General features: G+C 39.2%; 1 protein-coding gene across 1 annotated transcript in view; it reads right to left on the minus strand.

Annotated features, from left to right (window-relative positions):
- Positions 1–337: 337 nt before the first annotated feature.
- The window catches only part of PIK3CG (phosphatidylinositol-4,5-bisphosphate 3-kinase catalytic subunit gamma), a 34,152-nt gene continuing 8,502 nt past the window's right edge, over positions 338–25,987 (minus strand). Inside the window, exons 3-11 of the mRNA XM_086480640.1 lie at positions 21,634–21,699; positions 21,304–21,529; positions 17,564–17,667; positions 14,991–15,137; positions 13,101–13,191; positions 8,902–9,032; positions 8,177–8,288; positions 6,083–6,240; positions 338–867 (exon numbers count right to left, since the gene is read on the minus strand). Of these exons, the coding sequence (XP_086336766.1) occupies positions 586–867; positions 6,083–6,240; positions 8,177–8,288; positions 8,902–9,032; positions 13,101–13,191; positions 14,991–15,137; positions 17,564–17,667; positions 21,304–21,529; positions 21,634–21,699 (1,317 nt within the window). The 3' untranslated portion in view covers positions 338–585. The remainder of the gene's footprint in view (positions 868–6,082; positions 6,241–8,176; positions 8,289–8,901; positions 9,033–13,100; positions 13,192–14,990; positions 15,138–17,563; positions 17,668–21,303; positions 21,530–21,633; positions 21,700–25,987) is intronic.

Here is a 25,987-nt window from a genome sequence, read left to right on the forward strand (position 1 = left end):
CCTCTAGTGGTAGAGCCAAAGCTGTTTTCTACTGACAAGGTATTAAAAATCCAAAAAGGACAAAGTGCTGAGGAAGGGGCAAAAGAGAAGGATGTGAGTGAAGACCACTTGAGTGCAAGCCATCCTGAGAAAGAAGTGAATTGCCTACAGGCATTTCAAGATAACCACAGACTTTAAGCAGATTCTTCTGCTTTTGAAGGGCTTGACCCTCATGAACAATTAAGGTAATGTCATAGGGGATTTCTATTTGAATTTGCAGGTTATCATCTTACTTGAGCTCCTCCTTCATGTTTATCTGAAGTTACTACTAAAGAAAAAAAGAAAATGCAGGCCACAACAGCAAAGCAACTAGCTAAAAGAATCCAGCAACTTCAATTGTCATTACACATTAAAAAAAAAAAAAATCTTAACTGCAGGAAGATCTTCTGGAGGGGCAGAGCAAAAGTCCTTGCTTTTTTTTAGAAGATCCATTTAAGCTGCCAGCAAAGTAAAGGCAATTTTAACCGCTCATTCGTTTGGAATTCATAAATAACATGTAGATTCACTAATCTCCTATTCACACTCACAGTTAATTTACATCAAATATTAAGCAGAATGCTTCTCTACTCCTTGTTTGATTCCAAGCACAAGATGCAAAAACCAGTTAAATTGCACAGTCCAGCCCTTATCTCTGCAAACCTCTATCTGATCAAGAAAATGCTTTTTGGCATCTTCTTCGCTTTTCCCTACTGTCAGTGCATCCCGGATATATTCAATATCCTCTTTGCTGGTTAACTGGGGCATTCCAGTCATTAACATCATGGAGAACAGGATGATCAGCAGGTTTGTGTGATGTCGAAGAGCTAAGTAAGCCTTCACACATACGTCCTACAAGAGAGAAGAATTTTTTGTTAATGGATGAGGTGAACTGGGAGGGATGGTGTCGGAATTTCACAGGACTCTCATTAACCAACACTACTCAAGCACTTGAGTGCGTCCGAGAGAGGAGACCCAACAGAGCCGCTCACCTCAGCAGAAACATGAAACGAACTTCTGCGTCCATCGCTCAGTATTACTTCATTCATCACCACACCTTGGGGCAACAAGTACTGTTTTGGTGTACCAACTAAAGGCTCTTTTTAATAATGTTATATTGATTACTAAAGAACAAAACCTTGGCTTCACCAAATTTTCAAGCTAATTTCCGTGTCATATAACCTCTTTCTCTGGCTGTTAAAAGAGACAGCAGTAATTCATTGGCTTCCTTTTCAATTGGTATGTTCCCATTTAAAGACCATGGCTGGCAAGTGACACTGAATAAAACAGCACCTCCAGGGGACTGTTCTTCATTTTATATATATATATATGTCTATTAACTTTGCAGAGGTGACGGCTTATTTAATGGAGAAGATTTTTCAGGCTTGGTATTCCAAGAATTTTTTCTAGCTGACAGCTCTAGTTTTCAGGCGCACTGCCTTGCTGTAGGACTTCTATGTTTATGAAATGTCATATTGGATTCCATAGACTTTTTTTTATAGCTTTTTCACTTCCATATATAAGTAATTTGTGCTTAACAACATAACCTTTAGAAGAATGAAATTTCTGCAGCTTGGGAAAACATGCAATGCTTTTTAACAGAATAGTTAAGGCTAAGCAGCCAATACATAAACTGAAATTATTATTTCTTATATTAAATTTATTACTCAATTACTTTTAGAAACAACATCTTAAGGAAGCCAATGCAATGAAGGAATCAATCATATATTAGAAAATTAAATTGGGCCTGTAATGCAGTAATGAGAAAAGACAAAAAATATTTCCAAGAAGGTTGTTGCTATTAAAAGCAAAGCTAAAGCAATGCTGGTTTTTACCCAGTTAAATATTCAGTTTAACCTTTCCACTAATGCATATGAATTTATTAAAGAATTCTGAAGAAACCAAAATATTTTCATGTAAAGTTCCACCAAATCTCATCAGACCTCTAGAACACCATTTATTTTTTGACAAAGTGTATGATTTTTTCTTCCTTAGACACAGTAAGAAGTGCACACAAATAATCTTAACATTTATCAATGTTCACATCAGCAATACTAGGACAACCAACTAGACAGGTTAGGAAGACACTAAGGAAGGAAGATGATATGTTGAAGGTCTGTCTGTAGGGGTTTTTTTTCCTACTGCCTGGATCCTTAAATATTTCACTCTGTTTCCAAATAAATTCTGTCCTGAAATAAGATTGTACTTCTGTTAGTTTAGTTCTAGCAAAGCAGAAGATAAATTGCAATGGTCAAAGCACAATTTACAACAGAAAACACCGCAATCTTATCACGGGGATTAGTTTCTCTCAATGACACCAAGGGATAAAATTAAAAAAAAAAAAAAGGAATTCTGTTTATGTATTATCAACTTCAAACAGGGAAATCTTGTCACAAGTGTTAGTGTGTGTTTTGTTCCCCTTGAAAGAGATGAAAGCTCTTTACAGTTATATCAAAGAAGGTTTTACATTTCTCTGTGGATGATGCATCTCACTACTGCGGGCATCTGAGACAGAAAATCTGAGACAGAAAAACAATTATGCAGTCAAGAACCTGGCATCACTGCACCTCAAAGGCAGCCCTTCCAGGAATTCAAAAGATTTAAAAAAATCTGTATCTGCCTGTTACAGTTATTTATTCAGACAGGAACTGAATGGAGTTTGGAATTAATATCTTCCAAGAAAACTAATTTTTACACTTCTGAGTGAGGTGGAGAGAACCACAAATAACACATACATACGTGTCGAGGATATGTATATATTTACTATGGGATTAAGAAGAAAGCTGCTAACTAAAGCCACGTGCAAAATGAGAGGAGATGAGGAGAAACCAAAATCCCGTTGTCCAATAGACAATAAAGAATAATTATTTTGAGAGCTTGAAATTATTCTAAGTATTAGTATCCTAAAGGTCAGGCAGTTATACAATATAAAGTATCGAAGTTCTATTATATAGGCCATCCCTTCCCTGTACAATAAACTGCAAATAAGTATTTTTCAATGATGAATTGTGCTCCCTTCTGCTTTCTGTCACCACTATTTGGCAACCAAATACATGAGATTTTCTAAACAAATGGTACAGAAGAATTTGATTAGTACTGAAAACACAGATCTCTGTATTAGCAAGTCAGCAGAGTAATGTAAAAACAATGAATTAAATAAATTAAATACAAAGGCTAAAAATGCATTCAAAATTCAATTCAAAAACTATCAAAGACGATTTTAGGCAGTCCAATAATAAGCAGGTGGACAAAGCTCAAAAGACTACGAAGAGCTTAGATGAGGCTCTATCAAGGGCTTCTACACGTAAGAAGCGACACAAGTTGCCTGTACATAGGAGTAAGAGAGTGCCATGGGTTTCAGCCAAAGGCTGGAAAAGAAATGCCAGCACATATGATACTTACAGCAAGAGAAATCTGGACAGTACTATGGCAGCCTAAGAGTTCATAGACAGAACAGAAAAATATTTGTCTTCTCAGTTTAAGTCATGCTTAAATACCTTTTTGCAATTAGGACAAAAGACCATCAAATACTGCTTCCTACTAAGCATTTCTGTGATGTCACTAACAACCTCTGGCCTCTAATTTTCATTAAACCATCACAAGGAAGGCAAAAAAAAAGGGGAGCAAAATTTAGATTAAGAGCTAATAGGAATGAGCTTTATTGCTAGTTTCAGAAAAGCTGCCAGGCCACTGACAGCTTTAGAAGTTCACTAATAACAAACTATACTCTGTTGCAGTGAAGTTTGGTCAAAATTATTTGTCTAATTAACCTCCTCTGACACCTGCAACATGAGGTATGGCTAGCAGGTCTGTATGGACTGTATCCAGTTGGTGACAGGGAAACAACATTTTTTAAAAAGCAGATATTTTAAAATATTAAAAACACCAAAGCCTGTACAAAACAAAGGATTCCTCTGAAGTACAACCTATTTTAATGTAGTTGAAGTACAAATCAATGAGAGATGCTCTCAAAAATTAATGAAGGATAAATGCTGAGACTTTTCCATTAATAAATGAATGAGTCAGCAGGCACATTGAATGAACCCCTCAATATTAGGAAACATGATGAAACCAGACAGTAGAAAAGTGAAGCTATAATTTTATTTGGTTTTGTATTCTGACCATATAATCACAACAGGGTTTTTTACAGCAAAATATGTGATGCAGATCTTGCTCTGTGTTACTGTTTTACTTGTACGGAAGCATTTTAACTTTCTTTTTATTAGTCTTAGAGACAGAAAAGCCTTCTAATGTACCACTAGAATAGCAGTTTATAAACAGTATCTAATGCAGCAGAACTGTACATGAACTTACTTTTTTGGTCAGTATTACTGTTGTCTGCCTAAAACATGCCACCTAAAATGACTAAGTCACATATCACAGTCACGGGTCACAAAGGTAAAGCACATTAATCGCCCCTGATCTGGTTAATGACACTAGTGGGAATGACAGTGGCACTCTCACAGCATTCCTAAACTGTCTGCATCAGTGGGATGGCAGCACTATCTAGAAATTTCTACCAGAGTAACAAAATGTGTATTCAGTCAAACCAGGGCTGTATACGACGAAGGCACGGCTTATTGAAGAGAGGCTAAGGCCCAAATCACCTCCTGTTGCTTTTGGTATTCGGGCTATTGAAGTAAAGGTCAGCTATTCTCTAAAAAGCTGGATGATCCATATGTACAAACATAACGTTACCTCACTGCAGACTCTAACAGGGGGCTAGTCTCCCAATTCTCCACTAGCACACTTGGACATTTTCAACAATTTTCTGCTTCCAGAACAGAGGTCGTCTATGAAATGACCTACTCTAGACTAGTGTTTCAGCCTCACACTTGCACGTGGCCTACAGCTGCGGCAACACCATCTTCCCTGTACGCGGCACAGCTCCCAGGCTTCCCCCAGACATGGGCTCAGCGTTCCCCTCCCACAGCAAACCCCATCCTGCTCTTAAATCTTTTGAGCTACAAGCCCCCTTCAAAACACCTGCACCGAGGATAAAGCTAGTCCTTGTGCCAAACAAAGGCTTAGAAATGCACCTGGTTCTTTAGTTCTTTTCAGAAGTCTGGGCTCAAGAATGACAATTGCCTTGTTATTTGCTGTACAATCATGTACACGTTCAACGGGACAGAGTCACTATCCAACAGTAAGAACCTGAATTAGACACTCAGATTAGAACACCTCACTCCTTACCAGGACAGAGACTGGATCACCCACAAGGAATCCAGAACATCTAAGTTAGGCTTTCGCTTTGACTCACACTCCGGAGGAGACTTTTTCTTTTGATATTACAGGGAACATCCTTTCTAAGTCAGGCACTTTACTTAAAGTCCCTAAAGATGAGGATGGGAATAACACCCCAACATCCATTTACTTCTGCTCAGCCATGCTCTCAGCCATTTCATTAAACACACTAAACAGCATTTTGCTTTGCTCCCTCCTCGTCCAGGTCCCACACAAGCTTGTAAAATCAGAACTGTTTTGGAGGGGCTCAATTTCAAACAGAAGCTGCAACAGAACAGATTTTTAACACATATTTTCTTTCAGAGCATCAAGTCCATCCACTTCACAAAACCAGAATCTGATACAGCTTAGGATCACTGCAGATTTCTATTCAGATGCAGCAGTCCGAGCCCCAAAATATGAGGGCAGAATCAGGAGGGAATAACATTTGCAAAGCCAGCTCAGGAATGCCTCTCACCTGCTCGTACTACACAGAAGGCTCTGCTTAGTGCTAGGAGTCTCCTCTGATTGCACAAACACTGAAGCCCTCCACAAAGTATTTTCAATCAAGACAAGAAACAAAGAAAGGACTGCCTATCGGGTCTGCTGCTAACTGAAGCTCTTCATGTGGCTTTGTGAATGTTTCAATTCTAGTTCCCATAATCCTACAGATAATTTTTGCTTTTAGTTGGGCCTAAAATATCCCAGAATTGTATTATGATTCAGTAAACATTATTAACATAAAGCCCAGGAGCCTAGACCTTTGAAAACTAAGGCACTAATGTTCATTTCAGAGGGTAAAAACATTGCTTAATTGATTTGCAGCTAGATATTCACTCTTTACCTGAAATTTATGGAAATGGAGACTTGTCTTCTTTCCGGAAGTCCCCATGACAAACAGAAAATCTGGAGTCAGCACAAAAGGAACTCTTTCCTTATTAATTCCAAGGAAGCTTTTATAATTCCCAAGAATATGGCCAAAATCAATATGGAAAAGGTTACCTTCATAAAGAGAAGAAGAAGTCACAGTTAGGCTCAAATACAATAAACTGCCAAGAACACTTACTTGTATTGACAATAATTCCAAAACCTCTTTCTTGGGGTATATATGATCACTGTTTAGTTCAGCAGAAAAGACTATTTTCTTTTCTTTTTTTTTTTTAAACATATAATTCTGTCCTCTTAGCAAAGTTACTTTTTATGTCTTTGGCAGTTGTTAAAAACCTGGCAGAACTGCTGTATTTTCTAAACATACACTCACAGCTTTTCAAAAATCAGCCAAGGAAAGCTTGTGCCTCAGATCCATTAACAATCAGCTCCCGGCACATCACTACATGGAAAAGGCTTGTGGATTATATTTCAAATACCCACGGGATTCTGGCGCTATCCAGCTCCCCGGCTAATGCCATTCACTAGAACATGCTTCTTCCTCACAGACCTGCATCACCAATTTCTAAACCACCCTGTACTGTGCAGAATAAGTTTGCATTGTCACCCTTTGGATAATTTTGAGGTTGTAGTAGGGTATCAGTTCCCAGGAAAGGGATGAAAAACTCCCCTCTTAAGGATCGCTATACCAACAGGACTCGAGTGTGCTGCTGCTCTTCAGATCACTTTATTACTTTCACTGGCAGGCAAGATGTAAGGACAAAAGAGCATGCTTACTTAAAACCAGACTTGTGATAGTGATACACGTATATAAAAAGATGAAACATCAAATGATGTAAGATGATACTCAACAGTGATCCACAGGTGGAACATTCTTTGATGTTCCAGCATTTTGGCCAGTTTCTGAATCCTCCCAACCTACCAAATGCGACACTCTGCAGACCTCTCAGACTGAAACCCTTCTGGCTTCTGTTGCTCAGGACAGCTCCTGTTAAAGACTACAGCAAACCTGCTCCTGACCAGTACGGAATAATCTTTCTTTCTCTATCTCCCTTTCTACTGACCTCTCCCTCATATTCTGCCAATGGGTACTAACATTGCATTTTATTATATATAATGTTGAAACTAAAGTATTTCTTTGTCTTCTTTTCCTCAAGGACTTCTGGTGAACTTTTTTTACTGTAGTCTTCAATTAGCTCATTTCTGCCTTCAGGGTACTACTTCTCTCCAGCGTTCAACTGGTAAAACTTTAACTGTAATATTATTAATATTAAATATACAGCCTTCTAACAAAGCCCAAAAGTATTTTCTGTCTCTTAGCATTATGTAAAGACCAATTATGAAGCAAGAGGATCACGAAACTGGAAGTGAATTTCTTAGACCAAATAAAACTCCTCCATATGTACTGCTCTTTCTGGGGTCCCTTCTGGGGCTTCCATAGGTAAACAAAATCAGGGATGAACCAATGAACAGCTACAGAAATAATTCCCAAAGTTTGTAATGCAAAAAAAGGGCGGTTCTTTCAGGAGGACTGCAACCATCCCACAGATTTCATTAGCAAACCAAACACATTCCATGTACACTTATTTTCTAGGATTTTCTACATTATGTTCCTCAGAAGTGAAAATAGCCCAGTAAGATCTGAATTCTGACACAGATACAGTTCCGCTGAACACTGTCAGAACCACATCCACACTTCAGACAGGTGAGAAGCTGTTTGCTTTTTAAAGTGTTTTGGCTTTTAGGTCTTGGATCTAGACACTAAAAAAACCCTAGTTTTACTTTCCTTATGACTTAGTTCGCAACAAACTCGTCCTTGGAAAAGAATGGCATTATGAATGATAAATATCTAGAGCCTCTATGAAGGCCAAAAGGGATGACAATACATTTCAATGTCACAGAAGGACCTGAACTTGTAAGCAATGCTGACAGAACTGGATTGTGTCTCTTCATTCACTGTTAAATGCATTATTTATTAAAATGGAACACAAATCTACGGAAGTATAGACAGCCCCCAGTTCTTCTACGAAATTCTCAAAAAATAACTCACCTGATTCTGTAATCATAATGTTGTCATTGTGCCTGTCTCCTATTCCAAGTACAAAAGTTGCCACACAGTATCCAGCACAAGAATAAACAAATCTTTCCACAGCTGCCTGAAACTAAAAATAAATCTTAGTTAAATGCTTCCATGCTAGAAACTAAATTCAGTCAAAGTCACCTGCCTGTTGACATGTATTTATCAACAGTTAGAATGATAATAATACAACAGCTATTATAAAATTCACCGTTGCACAGCAAGGACTGAGATCACAGCCCTGCACTGCGCTTGCTGTACCGTATGAGCAGGTCTATCCCTTAGCACAAATAAAATAAGCGTATAGCTGACTATGCTTTCTGAGAAAAAAAGCTGGCAGAAGGCTCTAGTAGGTCAGTGGACCTACCTAAGCAAAGGAGTGGTGAGTACCCAAACCTGTATTTAAATCCTCTAAAACCACATTGCCTTCCACTGTTCTTAGGTGTCCTTTCAATCTGCTCCTCATGTATCATTTCTAAATACCACTGATATAGGAGGCATTTCTAAAGTGTCTTGTTTCTCAGGAGCTCGGCCGCCAGCTGGATGCAAAAGGCTCTTCCACAGACACCCACGGCTGAGTGTAGGGAAAATGAATGGATTTTTCAAACTCACCTAAGTAACGCTAACAGTATGGCCTCTGTGCTCCTAAATTAGTAAGGTGCATTTGAAAATCCTACTTAAAAATTCAAGGAACTCACCTTCTCTTCAATCATGCATCTTTCCTTGAGCCACTGGTTTAGTATTTCATCCTTAAATGCACCAGTGTTGCCAACTGTACTCTGCTGAATTTTGGCAATTGTTGTAGCATCTTTCACAATTTCGATCATTCCTAGAGAAAACAAGGAAGAAGTTAGAACAAGTTATTAAGTTTATATCAAAGCATAATAAAAATATGCAAAATTTAAAACCCACAGTTTTAAATTTAATCAACTGCAGAGCTTCATAGGTTGTAAGCAGAAACTTAGTTTACAAGCAACAGTGGCTCTTGTTCATTCCCAGCTGAAACCAGCCAGAGCTCGTAACTAGCCTGGCATCCTGAACTCCTCCATGAGAATGTAAAACCTTTTAAAATGGAAAGAATCACACAATGAGTGGGACCCTCTGTGTAAGGTTTTTCCCAAGGAAAGGAACTACCTATCCTGATCCCCTGGTACTACCTGTACCTGATACCCCCCAGGTACTGTTCACATTCCCACCAGCTTCTCTCCAGCTTCACAAATTTGAGGAGCTGAAGAGAAGCTGCAGCATTGCAGCAGCCTAGGGATGCAACTGTTGCCAGAGCTGTGGCGGAGGAAGAGCTGGCCCTCCTGCAGTTAATCCAGTTTAAACTCAAGTGTGCATATGCACAGAGAGGTTCAGAAACAGCAGTACACAGTGAGGTACAGCAGTGGGATTGCTGGTGGAAAGCTCTGGCTGCCAGGGCCCAGAGGTCGGTCCCTAAACTGAATAGATCCTCACAAAATCAAATCAGCACATCACTTGTGCTGTTCATATCGAGATGGCATGTGACGAAGGGGAAGCTAGAGAGAAAAGCAGAAACAGAGGCTGCAACACAGCTCTGCACTGTAGCCAAGACTAGCAAATGCAGTCTGCCCTCGTACTGGGCATGCCTGTATGGGGGAAGGTCAGATTTTAGTTGAACTTATTTGGTAACTGGAAATACTGTATTTTCTTCCTCTGGTTCAAGTTCAACAGTGTCTTCTAAGTAAAAGCCTGGCTTCAGCTCCAGCTCAAAGACAAACAAGCAAGTAAAAATATCCCTTTCTCCCCAAAGCGATTCAAAGCAGTTTCTGATTCAGTTTCAGTTTGACTCTCTCTCTGAAATGGATGAGTTTCTATCTATTCACAGTCCTACCGTTTTGCAATTTCTGAATTATGTGCAAATTTTTCTGTAACAGAGTAACAATGCAGTAATCTCTTCCTGCCCCTGTCTTCCATGCATAGTTGAATTCATGGCTGAACACCCCCTGGAGGTATTTCTTCTGTCTTGACAGCAGCCTGGATTTGTTTGTAATGAAACTACAGTGCAACTATGACCTCCAAAACCCACCGCCACCACCACCAAATTAAAAAGCTCTGCATTTTGGTCTGTGCTTGTCAAGCTGTTGTCTTCCTCCTGAGAGGGAGCTCCAGATCACATTCCAGCTGTCGAAAAGGCTTCCCTTGCCTGTGCTCACAAATCTCCCTCTACCGGCCAACAGCTTCTTGATTCCAGGGGAGCAGAGCTGTTGCAGGAAGCATCTTCTGCTTCCCCTTGCATTTAGAACTACTCCCAGCATAGCTATGTTGATTAGCAGTGTGAAAAGTCGCCAGATTTTAAAGCAGCTGCTAATGAAAACCCTCTGCTGATCATTCTCCACTGTACTGCCAAAAGAGTGGTATAAAACCTATTCAGAATGTTGTGCGGCTTGTTCTGTCCAAGTAAATACTTTAAAGGTATCACGGTAAAAAAAGTTATCTGCTGGAACAGTATAGTTCTACTGGCAAACCCTTCTAAATACAGACGTGCCTCTCGGTAGGTAGGGTTAGCCCTGGAGAAGGCTTCAGTAACTGGGATAGAGGATCTCAGCTGGGCTGTATTCAACTGGGAGAACTGCAGCAGTAAATGCACTATGCTATGTGTTTCTGGGGATCTGCGGTACTAAAGCAAGTGACTCTTAATACTAAGTGCCAGCTTGAACTTCTTAAATTTGGCAGCAAGGCAGCATAGTAAGTAGTGATAATTGCCTCGCAGAGCCAGGAACATATGGCCGTGTCAAAGGGAGTATCACTTCTACCAGTGATACACAGAAGAGAAAGTTCCTCCGACAGAGGTCTATTTGGCAGCAGCAGCGGAGCGGATGGATGTTTCCAAAATTGCAAACTGCACTAAATGCAGACGTCTTCAACAGAATGAGAAAGCCCTACACAGGAGGGGATGCCAGCCCCAGGGGTAAGACACACCTCGCTGTTTGCCTGTGCTCAGTGTAGAACGGGGCACTGTCCTTGTGTCAATACACAGAAACTGCTCCAAGTTCCATGGAAATATTAAGAGGGAGGGAAGTAGAGGCTTGGAAGAAGATCACATATGAATATTGTGAAAGAACATTTGCATGCCACTACTCTTTGGCTTTGTTCCAAACAAGCATAAGCTCTACATCAAAGCGTCCCACATTGGGTATTACTAATTTAGCCTGTAGGTATTCTCAGTAAACTGAACAGGAGTCTTTATGTGATTAACCATGCCCCTACTGTGGTGTTTACATCTCCTCTATGTGTATAGTAAAATAAACAATTATTTCCTTGAGATAAAAGAATGGAGAGTCAATGCAGAATTCATGAAAGAATAATGAAGTCTGTAACTTGAATGTAAGAATGCTAGGATCACTGGCAAAATTCCTCCACCTTCCTCCATTATTTCAATACATTACATTGTCTTAGGACGTTTTTAAACAAAATTAAATTAAATCCTAAAAATCTCTCTAAAAAATTAGGTTATAACATACCTAAAGGAGAGGAGAAAAAACAACTTTTATATTTACAGTTAGTTAGTATTTTGATACATAATATTCCTTTTCCTTTATTATTAGAATTCTATCATCACAATTTATTTAATTCTAAAACACTTATGAGAAAGGAAACCCTTTTGTGTCACACTACCAAGTATTTTATCAGTGGGTTTGGGTTTTCTGCATTGCTGAGATATCTTGCAGTCAAAAGAAAGGACAATAAAAATTTTATATAGCAATGGATTTTTGAGAGGAAGTACATTATAGATATGTATTAAAAAGAGTTCTTAATTTTACTGGGACTCAGCTCATTATTCTTTGATCCATAAAGCAAAATATATTGCTGAAAAAGAAAAGAACTAAAAAGCTGGAGATCATGGCAGACACACAGCAATATTTATATTATTATTTTGTCAATCTGTGCAGTTACTATCATACTGCCAGCTACACCGATGATGGGAATTAACAAACTTGATGATTTTTACACATGCTCAAGCTTTAAGTAAATGGCAGAGCTGTACTTGCTGATCCGTCTCACTGACGCACTGTTCATATCAGCCAAAGCATTTTTTTCAGCACAACAGCTTCATTTGGGCATGGCCAATATTTCTACACCGAGGAGGCTTTCCTCCAGCCAATCATTCAAAAACTGCTCAGCAAAATTGACTCTACAGTCAATTCTGTATTATCTGGATACTAGAAAACCGTGCAATGTGGATGTGCTAGGGTAAATAATATATGCAAATCCAACCACAGAGTCAGTTTGGAGCCATCAGGATGCGTAAATTATACATCAGTTTGGCATTTCTGGATGTAATTGGACTCTTCCAGAGCTGATCAGACGGCTCTACACACCATCACACAGTTCGTCAGAAGCTTTGTAAGCAACCACTTTATTTCTCCCACCATGAACTCTGGAAAATAGAACATCTGTGCTGCAGGAACTAATGCCCACTGAGAAATACTGCCTGAGCATCCTGTTGAGTAATGCTGTTGCTTCTATGTAGTATTGGGTACAAACCTTTAGGTCAGGAAAAAAACATAAATGTTTTGCCATTTTAATTCTTTTCTCTATTTTATTCTTATCAACATATTAAAACACATCTTGAATAATTCACTCACTTTTACCACTTTTTCATACCAAATACTGTTATTAAAGAGAAACTTGCAGCAGGACCCACACAGCTGGACTTGCACAGGAATCACAGCTAAGCTAGCGCAGCAGCTGAAGGACACCCACCAGAAGGGCAGCACCCATTGCTGAGACGGACCTGAAGGCTGCTCGCAGGAAGCGTACTAAATTGCTATTTATCTCAGGACCACAGTGCACACTAGAATAGTTCTCCTATATGCAACTTCTGTAACTATGGTATTTTGAATTTCTAATCACACTAAGTGTGATCACATACCAATTTTGTTCCCTGTAGAAATACAACCATACGGTAACAAACAGAGGTCCAAGGATTCTGCTTCCCAAATGGATTCCATAATTCGAAGAATCTAGTAAAAACAAGCATATATGCTAAGTTATTTCAAATTATTTGGACATTACTTATTACTCACACAAATAACACTACCCAGACTTCTGAGATGGGCCTAAACTTACCTGTTTATTTACTTACCGATTAAAAGATAAATACAGAAAGTGTGCAGCCATTCAAGATTATCAGCTACAGAACCAGGCAACCTCTACTGTTCTATAAAGTTTTAATAATTATATTGCATGATTTCTACATGAGCTGAGATTGACCACATTAGCATGTACATCCATTTTTTCCCATAAATAGCCCCAAAAGTGCTAGCAAGCAAGTTTGTCAGAACAATCACTGAAATATTAATAGAGTAATGCTACCTCCGATTTCATTCTTATTTGTAACTTCATCCATTGCACAAATAAATGATAAAAATGCTTCATCAGAAAAACAGGCCACCTTGCACTAAATAGGATTCCTTCTCCAGAACACCAAAACATGAAGTATATATGGCTGTCGCGGTTTAACACCATCCAGCAACTAAGCACCACAGAACCACTCGCTCACTCCTCCCTGCTCCCAGTGGGATGGGGAGGAGAATCAGGAAAGAAAGTAAAACTCACCGGTTGAGATAAGAACAGTTTAGTAACTAAACTAAACTAATCATAATAGTAATAATAGTAATGAAAAAGAATATAACAAAAAGAGAGAGAATGAAAACCCAAGAACAGACAAGGGATGCACAATGCAGTTGCTCACCACCTGCTGACAGATGCCTGAGCAGCGATCTGCCCCCCCCCTCAGCCAGCTCCCCCCAGTTTATACACTGACCATGACGTCCTATGGTATGGAATATCCCTCTGGCTAGTTCGGGTCAGCTGTCCTGGCCATGCTTCCTCCCAGCTTCTTGTGCACCTCCTTGCTGGCACAGCATGGGAAACTGAAAAATCCTTGACTTAGGGTAAGCACTAAGTAGCAATAACTTAAAACATCAGTGTGCTACCAACATTATTCTCACACTAAATCCAAAAGCACTGTGCCAGCTACTAGGAAGAAAATTAACACTATCCCAGCTGAAACCAGGACAATTGCATACGGCAGGAGAAACCAGGGTAACAGTATGTACTGGGTCTGGCTTGGATGAAGTTAGTTTTCTTCAGAGCAGCTCGTACGGTGCTGTGGTTTAGGGTGGTGACCAAAGCAATGCTGGTAACACGCTGATGTTGCTGAACAGTATTTGCAGAGCACCAAGGCTGCCTCTGTTTCTCGCTCTGCCCCACTGTGAATAGATTGGGGGTGCACAAGAGGTTTGGAGGGGGCACAATGAGGCAGATGACCCGAACCAACCAAAGAAATATTCCATGCTGAGTAATGCCAGGCTCAGCAATAAAATAGAGAGGAAGGGGGTTAGGCAGGTTAACCATCTTTTGCGCAGGAACTGGCTGGGCATTGGTCTACCCACGGGATGTGGTGAGTGACTACCTTTGTATCACTTGTTTTGTTTTCTTTCTCTCTTCTTCCACTTCTCCTTTGCTTATTAAATAAATTTTGTCTCAACCCAGAAGATTTCTTGCTTTTAATCTTCCTTTCCTCTTTCCCCATCCCACCAGGGTTAACTCACAACGCAGTAACATAGAAAACTCTAGTACAAGAAAGAATATCCAGTTTTGATGTCAGCCTTGTGATACACATTTTAAAAAACAAAAGACAACCTCACATTTCATATAGACAGTAAAGATCAGGTATATATACGTCTGAAAAGTAAAACCATTTTAAACCATTTTAAAATATTCACGTTATTCGTTTTATACATTTCAGCTATCATACCTGTAAAATAAGCATGTCCTGACGGAGGTCATCTCCATGTTTGAAGATTATGCCTATGGTTTCATTTGATAGAGCTGTTGGATCTGCACATTTAAACTCAAGCCAGAGGGGCTTCTTCTTAGATGCCATTACTTTACATTTTTCTATCTGTGAAAGACACATTTATTGCTAGCCATTGTACTCCAACATCAACACAACTAATGCTTTTACACACCAGCTACAGAGTAGTTTACCAATTTCCAATCAGTTATACCACACGAAACACACTGAAAGCACATGTAAGGAATGGTATTCAATTGCCACATGCAGTCTCACTGAACCTGCACAACTTTTAACACTGTCCATGATAAAGGAAAAAGCATTCCTTGACTCTCTGAAACTGGATTTAGCTTGCAAATCTCCTTCAGACAGAAAAAAACCCCCACCTTTTAAAACCAGGAATAAGAGATTCTTAGAGGCCGCATCTAGAGTACTGTGGACATCTGGGCCCCTCAGTTCAAGAGGGACAGGGAACTACTGGAGAGAGTCCAGCAGAGGGATACAAAGACAATGAGGGGACTGGAGAAGAGAAAGGGGAGGAAAGGCTGAGAGACCTGGGGCTCTTTAGCCTGGAGAGTGGACACAGGTGCTCTGCAAAATGGGAACATAATCATTGTCCAATGCAATTTACCACATCATCCACCCTTGTGACTTGTAGCAACTTCAGTTATTCCAGATTGCTTGATTCAATTCCCTTAGCAAATCATTCAAATTCATGGGGAAAACGGAATTTGTTAAACTAATTTAACATCATCATTCATAAAATAAGAAAATAAATTCCCTATTTAGTTTTATTATATTTTTAACCTTGAGAAATTCAGTACTGAAATTACTGAAATTGCATTATTTCCAATGTTTTCTCAACTAATTATGTCTAATACAACTGTAGTATGTAATACTTTCTATTCCGGAATTCTTGGTACATTGTTGAACATTACTATGTACAATAAAGCCATCTAAAATAATAAAAGCTATTGCACATTAGTGTTTGAGAGGTGACATCAGGGAAGAGTATCTTGGAATATTCATGTTCCATAGATTGAGGTTCTGTGCTTGTAGTTTAAAACAAAGCAGGTTTTACCATCCTTATTTTTAAAAAGGAAAGAAGTTATTCGATCTCTGAACTTACTAGAAACACTGATTTTACTTCTACTATTTAGTTTAGACTAGCTAAATTTCAGGGTTTGAAGATCATGGACAAGTAGCCCTTCCTAGAATGAAGATTAAATGAAAACTTACTAATACAGTTTGCTACATTTTTGTTCATACAGTTTGGAAAAAAAAAAAAAAAAGGATCTAACCCGTCTATTTTTGGATATAGCTACCTTCCCTTGTAAATCTATGGTTTCCTTCACCTAGGAGGGTCCTGGTAGGGCTGCATACTTCCTAAGTGAAGGAAAGCTAGAAAGTCCAGAAAGATTTTTTAATTTTATTTTGAAATTCACTTTTTATCATGCAGTTGGTGATTTTTGTACACAAAAGACTAAAGGGAGAAATACAATCAAGAAAATAATAGTTAAGAAGCCAAAAATTCTGTATTTCTGAGTAAACAATGTTTGAATTGACTTCTGTACTGACAGTACCTCAGCCATGTCCAATCGGAAAGTGTTCACTCTCTCACCTGACTAGCTTATAGCCCATCTATCAAGGCACAGGTTTATTTAACAGAAACATTGCCAGAGCTAGACAATGAATACCAAATAAGCACCCTACTATTCAGCAATTCCTTAGGTTGGATGGTTCCTCTGTCCTTAGCCAAGAGAAAAATCAAGGGGTTCTTTTCTTGTAGGCTCCTTGTGGCACATCTAGTGAATCCAAGGATATTCACTGTGCTTTACCCAAACCTCACACTGCATAGTAGACGGATGAACCAATTCCCTTTCACTACACATTTGCTGATTTCTTCATCTTGTTTTTAACTCTGAGTTGACATTAGCCTCTGCAGTCTCACCACAAAACTGGAGGCAGCAACACAGAAAAACCCAAGCGTCTGTTAACGTATTTCTAACAAAATCTTAATGCGTTTTCTAATAAAAACAACAAAAGCAACATACACCTATTGAAAAATCAGAAACAGCTAAGGCAGATGTTTTTATTAGTAAGGTGAAGGTCTGGAGACCCAAACTTTAATGACAGATATGAATCAGGGTAAGACAGGGAGAGCAACTGGAGGAACAGTAAACTGAATACCCCAAAGCCCCTGAAGTCAGATAAAACAGTTTTACACAGGTATTTGATGTAAAAAAGAGTCAGTTGCCTGGTCAAATCATGGATTAAACTAATGGAAAAATCATAATTGCCATTTAATGACTACAATTTTATGGGTTGTTGCATTTTTTTAGTGGCATAGTGGCATGTCGTTACATTTAGAAAAATGCTAATAGCTTTGGGAACAAAACTTACTGAAATGCCATCATACTTACAGTGAAATAAGACCTTTAGACATGCTAGTGAAAATTGTTACCAAATGACACATACCTGCAAATGGGCTATTTTTTTCAGAAAGGATCTGTAGAAACTCAGATAACACTCACCACTAGGGCTCCTGCTCTTAGCCCAGGATCGTAGGGAACTCTAAAACTTTCTGGAAGTTTGCTGCTCTGTAGTTTTTCAAGCTTTTGTCTCAGCTGTGCAATAACTGCAATTACAAGTAAGAAAACACAATGAAATCTTAAGTTGGAGGGCAAAAAAGTAATCAAACTTGCACAACACACCAAAAAATATTTTGCCCTTATCACTGCCAAGGAAATGTTGAACAATCTACCCCAAAGGCTCAGAAGGAGAAGGCATTTAAAAGCACCTTGTGTTTTCTGGTATTATTCTGACCTACCTCATTGCTCTTGCAGACAGACTCATGGCTTTTGAATTCTTGGAGTCGGTTATACCAAAACCATAAGGACTCCAACTACAGAGACACAGAATTTCCTATCCTCCTAAAACTGGTTTCATAGTGCAGCCTTGTAATCTCACATTCCAGTAAGAAGAAAATTTGCTGTCTATTTACACAAACAAGAATTTTAATGTTCATACTGAATCTTTTAATTCATAAAACCTCAAGCTTCTGAATCTTCAGCTTAGAACAGCATGCATTATACTACATATGACGCACTTGTTCATCTCAGCTAGCACATGTTAGCAGCATAAGCAATACACTGGGTATTACACCCTGTTAGGACAAACACCTGAACACTGTTTTAAAACAAATTGCAGCTTTGCAGCTCCATATACGTGTTCACATAATTCTGGAGACAAAAATTAAAGAGAAAAAAAAAAAATTGTTATGAGAAAGCTAGAAATGGACCTGGATATTTAATACACAAAATCATAAAATCACAGTCATAGAATAGTTTGGGTTGGAAGGGACATTTAAAGGTCATCTAGCCCAAGCCCCGGCAGTGAGCTGGGACATCTTCAGCTAGATCAGGTTGCTCAGAGCCCCGTCCAACCTGACCTTGAATGCTTCCAGGGATGGGGCTTCTACCACCTCTCTGGGCAGCCTGTGCCAGTGTTTTATCACCCTCAGTGTACAAAATTTCTTCCTCGTATCTAGTCTGAATCTGCCCTCTTTTAGTTTAAAACCATTACCCCTTGTCCCATCACAACAGGCCCTGCTAAAAAGATTGCCCCCACCTTTCCTGCAGGCCCCCTTTAAGTACTGGAAGGCCGCTATAAGGTCTCCTGGAGCCTTCCCTTCTCCAGGCTGAACAACCCCAACTCTCTCAGCCTGTCCTCACAGGGGAGGTGCTCCAGCGCCCTGATTATCTTTGTGGCCTCCTCTGGACCTGCTTGAGCAGGTGCATGTCCTTCTTGTGCTGGGGGCACCAGAGCTGGACACAGCACTGCAGGTGAGGTTTCACCAGAGCAGAGTAGAGGGGGAGAATCACCTCCCTCGACCTGCTGGCCACGCTGCTTTTGAAGCAGCCCAGGATATGGTTGGCTTTCTGGGCTGCCAGTGCACACTGCCAGGTCATGTCCACCAAAATGAAGATATTTCAAAAGTTGCTATCAAATTAAGAAAGTCAGGAACTCACACAACACAAATGTTATGCTTATCCTAAGGGCTTTTCGAAAAGAACTAGCTAGTGGTGACAGGTAACCAATGTGGTATCTCCTCTGGTAAAAAATAAATAAATCTGACAGCAAGATACAGGAGCTAATAAGTGGAGTTTATAATTGGACACTTTTCAAAAAAAAAAACCAAAACAAAACCAAACCAAAAAACTCCCAGGCTGCAGTAACCTGGGTCACAGAACAGCTTTCTAAAATGTAACTACTGATTTCCTAGACAAATCTAGCTTGATTTCAGTAAGTCTCCTCATTGCCATGCAATGTAATTTGAAAATTGTATGCCAACCAATTGAAGCTAGTAAAGATTAGGAATTAGCTGATTTTAAAACGCAAGGGAAGGCGCTTGCTAAAACAATTTCAACTTGATTTGGCTTAAGAACAAAGTGCTGTACGTTTTAAGAGAAGAAGCAGCTGCATAGACACATTCTTGGGAGACAAATCATCTAATAGAGAGGTGATGAAAGCAGATAATCCTATGCAAGCTGTAATATTATGATCTTAAGAATTTATTTATTTATTATTACTCTTTGTGTTCAAATATAAGCAAAGAGTTTACATGAAAACTGAAAGAAAGAGTTAAGACATTATGACTGCTACTGGATTAGTATGTACCTAACAGGAAGGACTGTATCCTTTAAAAAAATCCACAAATACTGGAGGAAGAAAATACATACAAGAATTAGATGAGGCTGCAGACAGATTGAAATTAAACAGACCAAAACATTCAGACTGAAAAGACAAACAACTATGAACATTAGAAATGATGGGCCAAAAAAAGAAGTAATAAACTAAAGAAGAAATTTTAGGATATACATTTTTAAAAATACAAGAAGTAGAGGGTGCCTGTAGGAAAAATCATACCCTCAATAATCTCAGAATAAATTAAATAAGATATAGCATTAGTAGGACACTCCACAGTTTCAGGAAGTCTTATTCAGTGAAAATGTCAATTACATAAGTCATCTTTCGATGTTCTGCTCCACATTACATACGAAGATTCTTTAACTTCAAAACCTGGTGGGTGTTAATGTGATTGCTTTTTCTTGAAACTTTTCTTCTTTGCCCACATATCCTTCAAAGATAACATATCATGGAAACCACTGCTGTTACAGATATGTACATCTGCAAGGCTGTAAAGTTTCCTTCCAAAACATGGAATTCTGACCAAATATATTTAGATTATTGAGCATTTTAAGACAAATTTTAGAAAGTTGTTTAGAATGAATATTTTGTATGAGGGTTCAATAAGTTCCCTAACTCACACTACGTGGTACAGTAACTGACATTACATTATATATTGGAGACTAAATGCATATTTCTTTCAAATTCCTTCTGCATAACCAGAGTGGAAAGGCTTTCTGAACCAAGGACTTTCTGGCCTGGATCATACCAGGCTGAGCGTGCAGGAAAAGCTGGTCTCTCTACAGCTTTAGAGTTCAAACATTGTTATATGTCTTCTCATACCTACACCCAACACCACGCAACGAGGAATGATAACAAACAAGCTTTTAAGGAAGTTGGGGGCTGGGGAAAAGACAGGGAAAACCCAGAAGTAAACAGGCATTGCAGAACCCTACTGTGGCTTCCAAAGCAGTGCTTACAAGTACCAGAAATAGTAACACCACATCTGTCTCTCACAAGACTCCTATTCAGCACATTGCAAGTCCCCAAAGATGTGCTCTTTATATTCACTGGTGATCCACCAGTAACTTCCATGGCATGGCAGAGGCTGTACCGGACCCCTCCCTGGTCTTCTTGCCAAGAATCTTTTAGTGACTGCCTAGGGTATAGCTGTGTTTCTTGGCAAGTGCCACTTTTCCCTTTATTTCCAGTTAGTACTTGTGTCCTGGGTTGTTCCTTTCTTCAGTGCTGTCATTCAGCTAAGGGTTACGCACAAGAAGGTACCTGCTGTTTCCCAGTTGCATGGTGTGAGGTTCAAGAAGATAAGCCAAAGCATGGGAAAGTACTGGGTGTCTGTAACATTGGTATTCTTCCCCTTTTGGGGTGGAATGAGCAAACAATTGTGCTGTTAGTTCTATCACTATTAACTTGCACTGGCATTTTAAAAGAAGTAATAATGATGCCTTTTGACGTTAATTTATCCATGAATTTTCTAAATAAATAGTACAATTTGCTGCCTAGATTTTCACACCCGAAGAGAAAAACCAGTATTATTACAAACGAAGAAATGCCTGTTAGCAAATACCTTGAGAAGTGACATCATACTTTTCTGCAGAAACTGATTTTATCTCCATTGTGACTTTATGCAGCAATTCAATTACTTGAACCTGCTTCATGAAATCGTGTAGCATTGCCTTTCCACAGCCCCTAAGATAGGCTTCTAGGATGACCGCAAACCTCTGCTGGTAATGCATAGACTGGGCAATCTCGCTTCTTAAGAACCAAAACAAGAAGTGACCAATTCTTTTGTTCTAGAGGTAAAGAAAAATACTGCAGTCAGCACACATTTCTTGATAAAGGGTTTTAACAATGCCAGTAACTTTAGCATAAGTTGGCTGTATCTTTAAGTACTTACTCTCAAACCACGTTTTAGCAGAAATCTGGCTAATGCGCTGTCATGATACGGCTCAAATTTCACAGCCTGAGTAATACAAACATAAAGACATGTTATTAACATATATAAGATCCCGTTGCACTTATACTTTACCGATTACATCTAGAGAACGCACTGCTGCAGGAGTAGAAACAGGACGACAAAGCTCTTTTGAGGAAACAAAGTTGAAAAAAACAAAGCAAGGTTCTCTGTGTTTGATTCAAGAATCACTTTTTCTTTGCAATGGGTTCTTTTCAGGTATATTGGTAATGTGACAAATAAAGCAACGCAGGCCAGTGAGACCGATCTCAGCACACGAAGGCATGTGAACAAAGCAACTTCATTCTCAAGCTGTTCTCAGCAAAGTCCAGCAAGACAGAAAACAGTCTGCAGTCTGACTGACACTGAGAAGCCTTGAAAAGATTATTGCCAAATGAAATGGCATATTTGTAATCATTCTTTAATAAAAACTTTCAATAATAACGCCCTATTTTTTGATAACATCCACCACTCTGGGACTGGGGCAGCAGGGTTCACTGCTGGGTTCCTCAGCAAGCACAGGATACAGGAGCAGCTTTTCGGAGCACCTAGTCTGGCCTTTAGCCTAAATGAATGACAAAATAGAATAATGGCTCTGATACACATGCTATATCAACAGAGTACAAGTAAGAGGAAGACTTCACCAGAGCTTTTTTTTTTAATGACTCTGTGAGCACAGATGTACTTTTTTTCTTCCAGCAGCTGTTCTCCTCCACCCAAGCCCAGGGATATTTCCAAGCTACTTCCAAAAGAGGGTGGAAACAACAGGTCAACTTTTTCAAAATGTCGGGATTGGAATTTTTTTGCTGTTATTCTCTCCCCCCATCCCAATAACCAAAGACCAAGTTTTGTCTACCAGAAAACTATCACACTTCCAGATACTGGGCTGTGCCAAGGAACTGATCCACTTCAAGTGGTTTTTCCAGCAGCTTCTTTCCCATTGCTGGAGGGACCCAAGTTTATAGGAGGTTTGTATTAGATTAATGGCAGAAAAAAGATATGCATGTATATCCCATGGCAAGAAAAGAGAAAGAAGCAGCATCCAATCTCTGGAATAGAGTCACAAAATCCCTGTCGTGGACTGAGGGTGTTGGTGAATGGCTTCAGGTTCTGGAAATAGAGCGCCAGGAAGCAGCACATAGGAAGATTAAGGGAAAACAAAGGGATGTGCAGAGAGCTGGGTGCATGTAGTACGCTCAGCTTTCAAAAGCAACAAAGTATGCAAACCTCTAGCGATAGTTATTCAACAGAATATAATGGCTCTTTCAAGATCACTGTGGTCTGCAGCTTGCAAAGAAGCAACCAAGCCATCAGCAGAGGTCCACTAAATCCATCGAACAAATCACAGGGTTTTATAAACTCTTAAAAGTACTGCAGCACACAGTTGTACTTTTGTTATTAAAATATCAACACTATTTCTGAAATGTAAATTGTCTTGTGGGTTTAATCAACAGAAAAAAAAAAATTAAAAATTGAGATTTTTCAGTCAACCTTCTAGGATGAACCAACTTATAAAAATGCTACGAAGACTTGTTCTTTCCAGCTGCTGGCTAAGAGACAGACAAGAAAGCCAAGCACTTGCACCAAAGACTTGCCCTTCTACAGTATCATAATTCTGCAAGAACTGTCTTGACCGTCTCTGCAATACTGTTCTATTTCCCCAAGCAACACCATCTTATTTAGGAAAGATAATGAGAATTCACAAACATGAACTGATTTAAAAATATATAGATCCTTTTACTTTGTGTATGAGATTATGAGGTATGAGTGTTTTTTAATAAAAAATAATTTTCACTATAATAAGGCACCCAAAAGCAATAATTATTACATAAATTCAAATAGATTTGCTTACAGTTCCGAGAAAGCCTACTAAAAGCCTTATTTTGGTATATACTTTGTTGAATGTTCTCAGTGCCTACCCCTGAAAAACAATTTTAGAAAAATACAGCCAAACAACCAGCCATTGCTTCAAAGCAAAACCTCTTTATATTAAGGTTGCAAATATATTTTAACATAAAAGAATGTTAGAAAAATGTATTATGGGCATCCTTAGTATGCTTATGTTTTAGAAATAATTATTTTAAAAATTCAATCCCATTTTTCTTTTTTCTTTGTGAAGTCAGATATCAGTGTTTGAATAGCAACAATAAAAGCTAGCCATTAAAAAACGTCTGCTAGCACTTCATCAGGTCCCTGCACGTACCTTTGCCTTGTCAATTCAGCAGAAGAGCTTTACTCACTGCCATATACAAGCAGTACAGTCATTGGTGTTTGTTTTACAATGGATTTTGTCTTATTTTAACTATCCTATCCATGTTTTATCAACTGCACACAGAACAACAGACCTTTATAGGAAGCTCAATAGGTTTATTTATGGCATGGCTGCTTCTATTTGGGATAAACCTGGGGGGAAATAAAATGTTTGTTTGATTTCTAACTCTACTGGGAGGTAAAATGGGAATATCCTGTGCAGAGTGAAATAAGCCATAAAGCTTTCATGAAGGCATGCATGTGAAAAGTGATGATCGTTTGCAGAAGAGACATCTCGGATGTGTACATTAGAGCACAGGAATGGCTGACATCCATTCTCTGAAAAATGTGGATTTTCAGATACACTGTGGTACCAATACTTTACTGCAGGATGTTGATGGCCTATGCTCTGTTGTTAGCCAAGAAAGGAAGACAAGGATGCAGCAGAGAGGTAAAAGTTGGGATTTAGTATTTTTTTTCCTTTTTGGGGATGGCAATCTTTTGATTTCTTACTACATCTCTCACTAAAAATGACACAGTGAAGTTAAGCTACTATGATTTTATACTACAGCAATTTAATTTACTGTTAGAGAGATTTCTTCTTTTTAAAACTCTCTAGATTCGTACTTCCAGAAAACAGATAAGTTCAAAAAACAAATGGCAAAAAAACAGTATTTCCCCTGTTCTCTTAGGCACTTTGATATCAACCAATCACCATCCCAAACCTCTAATTTGGATAGAAAAGCAAATAAAATTGCAGAGCCACATGTAGACAGCAAAAGCTCACAAGCCAAGCATATATATAGCAGCAGCTACGTGGGAGGCCCAATGAGGTAACCGTAGCGACTCCTTTGGTTAATGCAGAAGTGCATAAATTCTGCCTGGGGAGCCTAATCTTCAGACAAGCAAAGACAAGGCTAAGAAGGCTTTGTCTAAAGCACTACTGATGCGCAGCAAAATCTGAACTACTACCTTCATTTTCCTGGGAACCTGGACTGTCTCTGAACTCACAGAAATTAAAAGCCCCATCCCGCAGCTTCCTCGGCTGCAGCAGTTCCTTTTTCTTTCTTCTTTTTTTTTTTTCATTTGGAATGCCAATTTTGTCCTCGGATTCTTTGAAAAAAGTACTTCCTGCTCTGCGGGGCAACAGTCCCTCCGCAGAACCGGAGCCCTGTTGGTTGTGGGAAGCCTGCGGAGTCGCCTTGCTTCAGGGGACTACGAGGAAGAACCACAGGGTTACACTTTTCATCAGCCATCAGATGTGATTTTGCCACTGACAGGCTGCCCAGCTCTGGCACCGTGAGGCGAAAAAGCAAACAAACCAATTTTCTTGTATTACTGATATAAACCTTCCTGACGTTTCACCTGGCAGATGCGCACACAAAGCACTTCAAATTGATACTGCAGTGATTCATTGCCACTAAAAACACAATTTTTCATCCAACTTCCCAGAATGAATTAATCTTATTATGGAGTCCTAGCAACCCTTTACTTAGTTTTTAAGATTTTTTGGAAGCTTCTAAATAAATTTGGTCCCGTTAACAGTACAAGACTGAAGTCATGGCCACACACTATGTAACTACACTGCTATTCTTGACCTGAAACCCAACCCCAGATTTTTCTTCCGGCCTTCCCCATGTCAACATCCGCCTTTACTTTCTTTCTGTCTATACCCTTTCTAAACTATTGGTAAAGCTGGTCAACAATTCTTTAGCGCTGTGTGATTCAGACCATATACAAACAGGATTAGAGACATCACAGGTAGGATTTGCTCCCATCATAGCTGTGCTAGTGCTGACAATTTCCAGAAAAACATACTACTGTAAACGCAAGATGCAAATTTTAAGACACAAGGCAATGGTAACACAAAAGTAACAACATAGGCAAAAGGCCAACGTGGAAAGTGTGTTTTGGGTTAATTTGGTTATTACCACTGCTTTGACTATACACTGGAGACTTCAAAACAGGGATTACTAACTAGACTGCTAAGATGGGAATGATGATGGGGCAATGCAAATACTCCCGGAAGGCAGAGTTCAAGAATGCA

The sequence above is a fragment of the Leptosomus discolor genome, chromosome 1 (genome assembly GCF_034619465.1).
Source record: "Leptosomus discolor isolate bLepDis1 chromosome 1, bLepDis1.hap2, whole genome shotgun sequence".
Taxonomy (NCBI): Eukaryota; Metazoa; Chordata; class Aves; order Leptosomiformes; family Leptosomidae; genus Leptosomus; species Leptosomus discolor.